This window comes from Malaclemys terrapin, chromosome 9 (assembly GCF_027887155.1).
Source record: "Malaclemys terrapin pileata isolate rMalTer1 chromosome 9, rMalTer1.hap1, whole genome shotgun sequence".
In the NCBI taxonomy this organism is placed as follows: domain Eukaryota; kingdom Metazoa; phylum Chordata; order Testudines; family Emydidae; genus Malaclemys; species Malaclemys terrapin.
This window is the reverse complement of record NC_071513.1, coordinates 102743615-102755690: the sequence shown is the minus strand read 5'-3', so window position 1 is coordinate 102755690 and position 12076 is coordinate 102743615. Positions and strand designations below refer to the sequence as shown.

The 12076-nt window shown below is 49.5% G+C and overlaps 1 protein-coding gene across 5 annotated transcripts in view; it reads right to left on the bottom strand.

Annotated features, from left to right (window-relative positions):
- The window catches only part of TP63 (tumor protein p63), a 108814-nt gene that overhangs the window by 14961 nt on the left and 81777 nt on the right, over window positions 1–12076 (bottom strand). For 4 of the 5 annotated variants that reach the window (XM_054040701.1, XM_054040703.1, XM_054040700.1 and 1 more), the window contains 6 exons: window positions 8442–8628; window positions 6360–6475; window positions 5915–6024; window positions 5031–5167; window positions 4005–4087; window positions 2813–2949 (listed from right to left, as the gene is read on the bottom strand). In XM_054040701.1, coding sequence (XP_053896676.1) covers window positions 2813–2949; window positions 4005–4087; window positions 5031–5167; window positions 5915–6024; window positions 6360–6475; window positions 8442–8628 — 770 coding nt within the window. The remainder of the gene's footprint in view (window positions 1–2812; window positions 2950–4004; window positions 4088–5030; window positions 5168–5914; window positions 6025–6359; window positions 6476–8441; window positions 8629–12076) is intronic. The other variant, XM_054040702.1, reaches the window with a different exon arrangement.

Here is a 12076-nt window from a genome sequence, read left to right as displayed (position 1 = left end):
AACTGCAGGTTCGTACAGTATTTTTCCAAGCAGATCCATTTGATTGATTTTTAAACAATTACTATATTGCGGTTGTGGTTTTCCCCTTTGTTTTTTCCAATCCTCAACAACACCCCTTTAAAGATTAAGATGAAACTTTTAATGTGACGGGAGGGTGGAGGGGTTCAGCTCTTAACTATGGTTCTAAAGGGTCATTTGAAAGAAATCAGTTTCTCTTTGCTTAAAACTCGATTACAGAGCACAGCCATGCGCACACAGCTACAGGCAGCACACCAAGGCCCTGATCCCGCAATCAGACGCAGGCAAGCCCCAGTGGCTGCACAAAGCACCAATGGGACCAGAGGCAGACACACAATACACCTGGGTAACTGCAGATGTAATTTGTCGCTTCTAATCTCCGACCTGGGCATGCAACTTCGGGACACATTTTTGAAAGTGTAGCTCTACACACAGAAGTATTTTCCTTTTCTTTAAAAACAGCCCAACAAATGAGTCACCGTTTATCTTGCCCTGATAAACAAGCAGTGACTAAACCTCTCCTACCAGATTAGCAGCATTCGCTCATTTTGACCTTATTTCATAGACGAGACCATGTCATTGAGTCAACGTCTCCGGAATTTCCTCTCTTCATTACCCCTTTGCTGAGACCTTGGAAACTCCTTTACCCCCAAGCCGTAGGTGGGTGGTAACAGACACCAACCCATAGGTTGGTTCTTTATCCCTAAAGGTCTCTGGTTCTTGCTTGTTTGTGCTGGAATGAATCCAGCTAACCTGATGTACTGCTGGTTTGCTGAAGTACTCCCACCAGAAAGCCAACCAAGCCTAAGAAGTTGATATTTTTAATGCACTTTTCAGTACAGACTATAGGCCACCTTGCAAGAGAGCTCAGCTATTACTGTGTTAGTATTGTGCAAATGCTGAAGGGTAACTTTCCTCCTCCATTCTTAAAAGCTCTTAATCTTTCTCCACAGTATCTGGGCACACTTGGCAGCGGAGAAATGAACACACGACTGGAGCAGCGCCAGGAGACGTGCTGAAAGACGTTTCATTAAATTAAGTGGATGGACTCACACACACAGACAGTTTCTAAAGGTAAAAATACCAACTTTGCCTGCCAGGAACCCATCCCATTGATACGGAAAGAACAAAAACAGTAATTATGGCAAACCAACACTGTCAGCACTGAGAGGAAGGGTGTCATTTATGTCAATCCTCTTCTGCTTACAGAACCATTTTTATATAGAAATAGCTGTATCCGGGGTATCTTTATAGCCACAAAGGTATCTCTGGGTGCAAGCAGACTGTGTCTACAGCTAGCCTTTATGACGCAGACAAACACACAATGCAGACTGCTGAAACGTAATGGGAATCTCACCAAGTAGATAGGAAAGCCCCACAAGTGACCTATGGGCTCCATCCATTTCAGCCCAAGACCTGGCTAACGTCCCTATAACACTATGGCTGGCACTCAGAGTGCATCCTCTGTACACATGGGGTGAAATGTGCCACTGTGCAGAGAGCATGCACAAGGCCTAGGCACCACATAAGCCCCAAGACAAGGCCTAGGTACCCTATGGGCTCAAGTGGGACTTACGAGGTACTTCGGTCTCGTGTTGCCTCTAGTCACGCAACACCCACAGCCTCCGGTGAACCTACACTAGCAGGAATGAAGACTACTGCATGGGTGGGTGCATACAATACACACTGCTCCTTTCTGCTGACTGCTTTAGTTCTCAAGCAAGCAGTGCAAGTCACGAGACCCGGGGTCTATCCTCAGCTGTGTCACCGACTCAGTACGACTCTGGGCAAGCCGGAGCCTTCGCGGTGGCTCAGTTTCCCCCAGCTGCAAACTGGGGAGAATGACAGCTTCTCTCTCTGAAGTTAGAGAAGTAGTCGCCAAATTAATGCTCGTGAATCCTTTGATATCCTTAAACGAGGGGCCTGATGCGTGTGCTAAATATTGCCTTAAACACCCCCCGGACACAGCACTTCTGCCCTTCCCTTTTTTACTTCTGCAATTTTTAACCCACCCTTTTAATTTCCCACTAAGGAACAGCATCTGTCCATCAAGGATAGCAAATAAACGTGTCAGTCTCTAAGGTGCCACAAGGACTCCTGTTCGTTTTGCAGATACAGACTAACACGGCTGCTACTCTGAAACCTAATTTATTAAGGGCACAACGGCCGGGTCTAAACGTTCTTTACAATCCCGGCTCACAGATGGATTCCAAGGGTGGGTGAGTTGTTGCTGTGGAGTATTTTCCCTTCGCCACAGAGTACGGCCCACACCCCGTATCGCTGAGCCCAGTCGCCAGCGCTCAGTACGTTTCTGTCTGCAGGCAGGTTAATGGAAGTGGCTGGACAAAAAGTATTTCAAGACTCTCGATCGACAGCCTGGGCATTCCGGTTAAGAAGCAAGCATTCCGTTCTTCGCCATGCGTCTCGTAAGGTCAAAGGCAAACCGTCTGGGATAACAAGGGACTGGACCGAGTGGGAGGGAGGGTTCCGTTGCCCTATTACTGAGCTAGGAGAAAGCTGCGGAGTTGGGATCTAGCTCTCAGCTCCTCTAAACGTTTGGACTCAGGGATTTGTTTTGAGTCCATCCCTAGTGATGACTGATTACTCCTGCCACGTCTGACCAACGAGTCACGCTGCTCTAGGCCTTGCTATTGGGCAGGATTTTGCCAGAGGGTGGTAAACAGAGGTTATTCGGCATTTCTTCACCGCCACATCAGTGGCTGAGTGTGTGGGGACAACCGGGAAACCCTCTCTCCTCCTCTCCCTCCAACACACTGCTGGGGACCATACTCACTGCTTCTGGAGCAAGTGCTGGTGCTGCTGCTGCTGCTGTTGTCTGTACGTCTCAATCGTGTGCTGCGGGAGGTACTGCATGAGCTCCAAGGATTCTTTGATCTTTAGCAGCATTTCATACGTCTCCCGGCCCCGTACCTGAACAGTGGGGATAAGGGAACACCTAAAGCGCTTGGATCTAAAGTTACAAAGCCACAGGGTAGGACTTCCAGCCACCTCCACGTGCTTCTGCTAAAGCCAAACAAACCACAGCAGAGCAGGATGCAAATACACTGGCTACACATGCCGGGTATAAAACTGCCGTTCCATGTTATATACAGTGGGTATAACTGCTGTGACTGAAGCGTCACAATCCAGGTCTGGATTACGAACACTCAACATCTGGGGGTTGTTTAGATCAAAGCCTTTCATTTGGCTCCATATGAATATACCGGGAAAATTCAGACCCAGCTGTTTAGCACTCTGAGATAACGCAGCAGTAGGTGCTAGAGAAAATCCTAAGTTACATTCTCTTGAGATGAGATTTCGATCGGCCTGGATTTAAATATCACATGCCCCAAGAATAGGGGTGCTTGGATCTGAGAGATTGGTTTGGGCCCATCTCTTCCTTTAAGTGAACTGTGCTTTGAGTGCCAGGGGCAACATTACTCACTGAGAAAACCAGTCAATTGGCAATTACAAGACATTTTTTGCTCTTCTATTCCTGCCGTGTGTTTATTACGGCATATTTCATTTTGATCACTTTCTCGGCAGTGCTGATAATGCTCATAAAAGCCAAAAACCCATCCATCTTGGAGAGAAAGAAAAGGGTCCAGTCTATTATCGCTGGAGGAAACTTGAATTTCATAAACTCAGAAATGAGAGGGGAGAAAGATCTATTAGGCCATCCAGTCCACCCACCCGCCCCTGCAGGCTGTTCCCTTTGTACATTCTTGGGTGCTTTGTCCAAGCCATTCTTAAACAATTCAAGCAATGGGTCTTGCGCATTGCTCGCTTGAAGGGTGAATTTAAGGTGCAGATTTGAAAAAGCTATTGCTCGCCCCTAAAGCCAATAATCGGTTGATAATTGTGCATCATGGATGTAGTTATTTTACTCAGAACCAAATAAGCAGCTCATTTACCTCAATTCATTTAGATGATGCCCAAGGAATTAGAGGAACATGGGCCAAAAACAAAACCAGTACAAAGCTTACCGGTAAGTACAGGAGCTCGTCATCTGGAGAGCGCCGTTTTTTGATAGAGGTCATCTGTATCCCATGCGTGCTCTGCCGAAACGCTGCAAGGAAAACCCCACAGTGCCTGATTAGAATTCGGCATGTCTACTGCCACTGGGTTTTCAATGAGATCTCTGCGCTCAGGACCCATACGTTTGAAAAAGGTTGCTGGCTAAAAAGCACCTGCCGGGGCGTAAATGCGACTTGAGGCATCTGTTTGTGGCTATGAAAGTACGGAGCTGACTCTCATATCTTTGATACTGTATGAATGGCCTTGACAAATGGGAAATGAGTCAACAAGAGAGTGTTGGGCAAATAGAAAATTCACAACTAACTGCACGCAGGACAAGAAGCGGGTCTTTCCACGCAATACAATGAATCTAAGCATCTCCAGGCTGCCTAGCTCCCAGTGAATCATTACCATATTGCCCATAACTCTTTAAGAGAATGGGTTGACTGGCAAAGAAGTAGAATCTATTGATGAGGTAAATCCCTACAGCTTGTTGTTCCAAGCTAAATTCTGGGGCCTGGCTAAGTGGAAACACTGCGCACGCAGGAAACCAGGGCTGTCTGATTGGGTTAATGTCTGGGCTTAACAGGAGACTTGAGTCCAGTCCCCCTTCGGTGGAAGGGTAGCTGACCAACCCTCAGACCATGTTCCATATTTAGGATGATATCTGTAACACTATTCGCCACAGACAGGATTTCAGTGCTGCGAGGGAATCTGCATGCTACCAGTGACAGAAATGCTGGTGGGAACGCAGGCCCGCTCGCTGTACCAACAAGGCAATCTGTTTGAGAGCAATTAATGTTGAGTGTTTTTAATTCACTGCTCAAGCAGAAACCCTCCAAAGAGCTTTTTCTAAGAGAGCGGTGATTGCTCTTCCACCCCACATCCTCCAGTTCAGTCTTCTCCAATCTTAGCTGCTCTGGTACCGAAGCTGGCGTGCTCCCCATGCCCTGACAGCTTAGGCTGCGAGCCACCCCACTGTGCCAGCTACTTACGGCGCTTCGTACCGTCGCCATTCTTTGTGCTGTCAGAGACTTGCTGCTTTCTAATGCTGTCCTCGTCCGCTTTGCGGTCCCTCCCCGGACAAGCGCAAATGCGGGCTTCAAAACACCGGCGGCCTAGGACTTGTCCACTAGAGAGAGGAGAAAGAGGGGAGGCGTTAATTCAGGCCCAGCGGTGACCAGCAATGCATTCGCACCTTGAAACTCAACACAAGTGGGCAATCTTTCCCTCCTCCTACCTGGATCACAACCAGAACGCCCCACATCTGAACTAGAGACCGGCTAACAGCTACCTGCTTTGTGCACCCATACACCTTACTAACCACGTAAATGGATCCCCTCACTGATCACTGCATCTCAGCTTGTTCTGCGAATCCCTGCAATAGTACCGCACTCGCCGAACGGCTGCTTGCGTTCGCGACGCAGCCGCCGGGAATTTCCACCTTTGAGCGTCTCAGAACTAGACACACGCGGAATCATTTTAACTGCCTCCACCAAGCTGCATGGCACAGACGGGGCTTTTCCCCTGTAGATCTCAAAGCAGCTCGCAAAGGTGGGCAAGTGTCACCAGACCCATTTAAGAGATGGGGAAACGGGCCCACAGAGGCGATGTGACACACCAAGGTCTCGCTGCGAGTAATGCAAAGTCCGTGCTGGAAATAAACACCAGCTCTCCTGAGCTCAGCCTGATGCCCTGATCTCTGGATCACCCTGTAAAATAGGGGTGAAAATAATTCTGCCCCCCCCCCCATTTTTAGGAAGTCTACAAAACCCTCCTGACCAGGATGGGAGCAGGGAAGTAATGTCGCCTGGCAAACATAGGGCAATGCTCTCCCATTCCACCCTCCAGTGCTACCGATCTGCTGCGTGCTACTCACTCTCTTGTTTCCAGCGTTACGATGATGAGGATCGGGCGGCGGTTCATCCCACCAACACAGCTGCTGTTGCACATGAAGTTGTACAACACCGTTGTGAACTCTGTGCCGACCTGGACACAGAAAAGCCGTGATAAAGGGGTGACGGCAGATGGAAGGAGCTGTGTATTCCTCTTTCCCCCCGCTAGCTACACTTTTATCACATCATATCAAAGACGGGCCGCAAACCACAAGGGTTGGGTCTGGATTTCGGCTTTCTCAGAGCGTGGGGACCCTGGCGGGGTCCTACTTCAAACCCCTCTGTGAGGAGGAGGAGGAGATCAGCAGGCTGAAGAAAGAGTTAAATTCTCCTTTAACTAAAGCAAAGAGCTTTTCGGAAGTCCCCTCCCTTCCGCGCGGGGCAGGCTTTGTTAGAGAGGGCAGGGGAGAACACCGATCTCACGCTTACCTGCGGCGGTTCATAGGGTACGAGTACACTCTGCCTTCCGGTGATGGGGTCTTCCACATACTGAGCATGGCTGTTTCCTTCCACCCGGATCAAGTGGCTGGGAGGGGCGATCTGCCCTGCAGACGGAGGGAGGAGGCAGAAGGAAAGATTTCCTGTGAAGGAAGCTCAAGCCCAGGGGAGCGTGATCTTCCACAGGCCTAGGACACGCTATCTTCCTTACTCAGCCGGCTCCCATGGCCACGGATGTGATTATTATTCTCACCGCACCTCACGGAAGCAGGGAAGACAGACGTGCCCATGGAGTATGTAGCAGAGCAGGGACTTGAACCTGCGTATCTTGAGCCCCAGGCTCGCATACTAACCACTGGACCATCCTTCTCTGGCGCTCGAGATCGGGTGACCAGACAGCAAACGTGAAAAATCGGGATGGGGTGGGGGGTGGGTAATAGGAGCCTATATAAGAAAAAGACCCAAAAATCGGGACTGTCCCTATAAAATCGGGACATCTGGTCACCCTAGCTCGAAAGGAAGCATTGCCCTGCCTTTGAGAGCTCCACATTTGGGGCCTTGTTCCAGAAAGCCACTCCATGAAGGTTTTCATCCCATGCCTGGCCTTGAAAAGCCCGTGCACAAAGCAGCTGGAATCCTTCAAATCCCCACTCCTTTTACTTGCTTTCCAATCAATACCCTACATAACACGGCTGCCTCCTGCCACTCCTGCCCTGACGGCGAGACACGGTACAAGCGAAAAGAAAAGAAAGGGATACAAATTCTATCCGTAGCAGTCTTTGAATGGCATGCTCTCCCATTGGGCGGTCCTCTTTTCTCCCTTCTTCCTGTCCCTAGCCCCCTGGCCAAACAACTAGAGCCCTGGCTCACTGCACTGCCTTGTCTAGTAGTTTAGGAGATTGTAACCTCCCCCAGGCAGGATCTGTCTGCTGCCATGCACAGCTAGGGTGCTAGATAAACAACACATCTGGGCCCCAAACCAGATGCTTTTCGAACCCACGTGAACTTGGGTAAGAGACAACACAGATGTTAAGTTTGGAAAAGTTAAAAACCTGGGACATCTTTATAACGCCTGCTAGCAAACTAGTAATTGCAGGAATAAGTAATAAATTAAGAAACAACGGATTGTTAACGAATTAATCCTGATCAGATAATGCTCAACGAATAGGAGGACGGTCTACAGCACTTGGTGTTACCCTCCTAGAGACAAACACCCCTGCATCTCTGAGACGTGGATTAAAGACTCAAGATGATATTGCATCCTGTTACCGGATCCCTTTCCCAGTAGCACAGAGATCATTCCTGCATAGAACAGCTGCCTCTTGGAAAGGGAGCGAGTCTGGGGAGGTTGTCTGCGCCAGTGTGGTGCAAGGTCAGATGCTGACCCAGCATGGGCAGCCTTGTAGTTTATTTTAGCCCTGCCTTCCGAGGGCTGTACCGCTACATTAGTGGGAGGCCTCCAACTACACAGGGGTGGCCAACCTGAGCCTGAGAAGGAGCCAGAATTTACCAATGGACATTGCCAAAGAGCCACAGTAATACGTCAGCAGCTCCCCATCAGCTCCTGCCCTCCAGTGCCTCCCACCCACCGGCAGCCCCGCCGGTCAGCATCTCCTGCCTGCTGCAATCAGCTGTTTCGCATGCGCAGGAGGCTCTGTGGGGAAGGGGGAGGAGCGAGGGCATGGCAGGCTCAGGGGAGGGGGCAGGAAGGGGGGGAGTGGGGGCAGGGCCTGTGGCAGAGCCAGGGATTGAGCAGTGAGCACCCCCCAGCACACTGGAAAGTTGGCATCTGTAGCTCCAGCCCCGGAGTCGGCGCCTGTGCAAGGAGCCGCAGATTAACCTCTGAGGAGCTGCATGCGGCTCCGGAGCCACAGGTTGGCCACCCCTGAACTACACAGAAAGGAGGGAGGGTCGTCAGGCCCTCCCAGGTTTGTTACTCAGCAAACCTTCCCTCTAACATTGGGCCTAGAATCCCACCAGGCCACGCCGTATCCACGCGACCCCAGCGATGCCCGTGCACGGGGGGGTGTGGCTGAGGGCAGGCGCTGGCCCGGCGCATGACGCTCGCCTTACCCTCGTTGAACTCCCGGCTCAGCTCGTGGTTCGGGCAGCGTTTGACCACCTCAGTGACGTGCTCGGCCTTCTTGTAGACGGGCATGGCACGGATAATGGCGCCCTGTGGCGGCGGGGTCATGACTTTGACCTGGATGGGACATGTCTTGGCGATCTGGCAGTACAGCTTCTTCAGCTCGGTCGAGTACTAGACGGGAAGGGGGACAAGAGAAACATCAGTCCGTATTTGCAGTTGGGGGAAGAGGGCAGAGAGCCAACGATGCAGAATTACATGAGCTGTAAAGCCCGTGCACAGGGGGCTACTCAGTTTGCTACGGTGCATCGGCTCTGGATCCACTCTATTCATTTACTCTCCACGCATTTTACACAAAAGATGTGTCAAGTCAAAGCTCCCTGTGGCTCATCGGGCGGACGTGGTTAAGGTACATCAGTTTCACAGCCAACGGTACATGTGGCCAGCATCCTGTCCGATCGCCTCTGACTGCCCTCACCCAATGGGTCAGGTACCCACTATACTGCTATGTGAACTGGACCTGGCCTGTAATCAGGCATCTTAACCCCCCCAGCCACCGCACCTGCCAAAAGAAATGGAGATGGAATTCTAACTACCCTGCATCAGAGCAGCCCTGATCCACGGGAGCATTTGAAAACCAGACCTGCATGCGGATCTGAACCGTCATCACATTTTGCAAGTGGGCTTCCTATCTCCCCAGTGGTCCGACATGAAATCATGGACCTAAACACACCTACAACTCGGTGGATATTTGAAAAGGAGATCCCAGTCTGAACTGTGCAAGTGGGGCCCATCCCAAAGTATTTATTTTATGTTACTTATACAATATGCATTTCTCTCAGGGGCGTGCTAACGGTGACCCTACGTAGCCCCTCTATGACCTCAAAGTGCTAACTACCCCTCGCCGCAGAGACGTATGGTGTCTTTTTACACATTGGGAGGTCAGGCATAGAGAATTGAAGCGACTAGCCCAGAGAGAGAGAGAGAGAGAGAGAGAGACAGAGACAGTCACCAGCACAGCCCGGAACAGAACCCAGAACAGAACTCGGGCAGAGAGTCCAAGACATGGGCCCTCATCAGTAGAGTACAACTCCCTCTCCTGAAAGTAAGATGCACGTGTATGAAGAATACATCAGACTCCAGCTGCGTTAGCTACAAATAAAACCATTACAGTCCCCCTTCCGTCGGTGTACCTGCCGCAGTAAGACCCCAGTGCAGCTCTGCACCGCAGCACGTAGGTCCCTTTGGCTACAGCGGGGCTTCAGCAAAGTACGTGTGCACCCATGTATTAGCAATGGATTTAAGCAAGTTCTTAAATGCTTCGTTAGATCAGAGCCTAAACTCTTTTTCGCTGGATTCTCTCCCTGAAGGTAGTGTCCAGTCTTCTCTGCTACCTGAAATACTTCCACAGACACCCCCAATCCCCTCCTCCTCGCCCCCTCCCCCCCAAAGGCAATTTGAATCCATGTGTAAAGAAAAACAGCGGCTCACACACTTAGCTCTGGAGGCCTTTTCTCCTCATGATGCACAGGGATGTTTAGAGCTTGTTTTATTATTATTATTTATGTAAAGAAATGCTCTAGTTCCGACACGAGTTATTTCAGAGCAGTTCTCCAGCCCGTGTTTTGCAGGTCAGACTACGTGATCACAATGGTTCCTTCCGGCCTTGGAATTTATGAAGCACAGAACTGCCTCCCTAACCACTTGAACCACAGAAATTGCTGGCATTCTCCCACTGACTTCTATTAATTTCTTATAGTGGAATGCGAGCAAAAGCCCCAAAGTGGTTGTTTTCTTTAAAATGTCTTTAACGGCAACAGCTCATCTACCTGCTCCCAATTGTTCAAACAAGGAGGCAACAGGTATGTACAGGTTACCGACGCCAGCTGGCCATCACATCCTGCCGGTACAGGAGAGCCTGGCACACATATGGGTAGGTGGCTGGTCATGTGGCAGCAAAGGGATTAGCAATTGCTATTCGGGGGATTAGGTGTGTTTCAAAGGTTACTCATGGCAACATGCAAGAAAACCAGAGTCAGAAGAACTGGGGAGTTAGGGGAAGTGACTCAAGGCCATCCCACTGCCTGGGAGTTTGACACCACTGCAGTCGAGGTGCTACAAATGTTTTAAGTTTTCAGATTTTCTAAAATGTGAAGACGGAGTTTTGCAATCTGTTTTATGTGCCTGCAGGGTAGAGATTAAACACACAAAGGATTTACCCAGCCTGCGGAAATGGAGAACGTGCCAAACAATTAAAAAAAAAAAAAAAAAAGACAGGTTGCGAAACACGAATCTAGACAGTGGGCTTATCAAAGGCTTCTTTTTAACCTGTAATTTCGTATTTATTCTTTTTTATTAAAAAGTAATTCCTTGCACAGTTAATTCACTGTTATTTTAGTCTGAATGCTACCATATCCCCAAGAAAGGAAAATTTTAAAAAAAGAGCCAGCCTCATTTTAAAATGTTGGGAAGTTACGCAACAGAACGTTATTCAATGCATTACTGTGGAACCGGTGCGCTGCAGCTCAGAACTTATGGAATCAAATTAAGTCGCTAAGGTTTGCAAAGCCAATTAACGATCCAACTAACACTATTGGAAACTAAGTGTCCAAATACCTTAGGCAGCTTTGAAACCATGCACAGCCCAGCATGGTTCGATAACAGGGACAAAGCATGTGCTGTAGGGGACAACAGCTAGATGTCTAGAAGTGTTTGGAGAGGGAAACAACAAGGAGGAAGAAGAACTTCAGCTGATCCGTGGTAGGTACAAACTAGGTGTAATGGGTAACATTACATTACGAGCAGGATCCTTCAAGTCAGGTTCTTTGAGTGACTGCTGTACTTTTCAAAAGCAAAATCTTAGCAATTTTCACCCAGGAGAATCCCAGTGTGTATATGCACATAGGGATCACTTTGGCCGAAGAAATGCAGCCAACGCTGGGGAGAAATGCAGTAGGTTTTTAACACAATGATTTAGGACAAAAACAAAGAATATTGCATCCATATAAAACCGCAGGGGAAATTATTAAGCAGACAGAATTTACCTTCCCCTAATGAAACTTGGCCAGGTCGCTGGAGATAACACCTTAACCTGTGTGACAATGCACATTATCTTCCAGGATGTGGACTGGAGTGTTAGATCTCATTTAATGGAACGAGTGAGGGAAACTTGGAAAAAAATTCATTCCTCCCAGGAGAGGAGAGGTCCCCTGTTTAAGCAGAGATACTGAAGATTCTGGGGCCTGGTCTCACAAGGACCCGTGTACTCCTCTCTGACAGACACAGGCTGGAGTTCAGCGCATCACAGGAATGGGCCAGGCGTGACACTTCATACGCCACATGCAGCTCCCAGCGTATAGTCGACTAATCTGTTCTTTGTTCAAGGCATCATCAGTGCACCGCAAAGAGGGGCTAGGAGCAATATCCGCAGCAGAAAGGCAAGCGGGCACCGAAGGGGAGAGGACAGGAAGGTGAAACAGCCTTACTGCTCCCTTGCTGGCCAGTGGTTCAAGTCTCATCAGGGCAGCACAAGTGATAGGACTCCGGGAATCCCAGCCAAACCACAGCATTCAAAGCCATCTCGGGCAAAGTGGCCCTTCAGCCTACAGTCACCGAGAGGCCA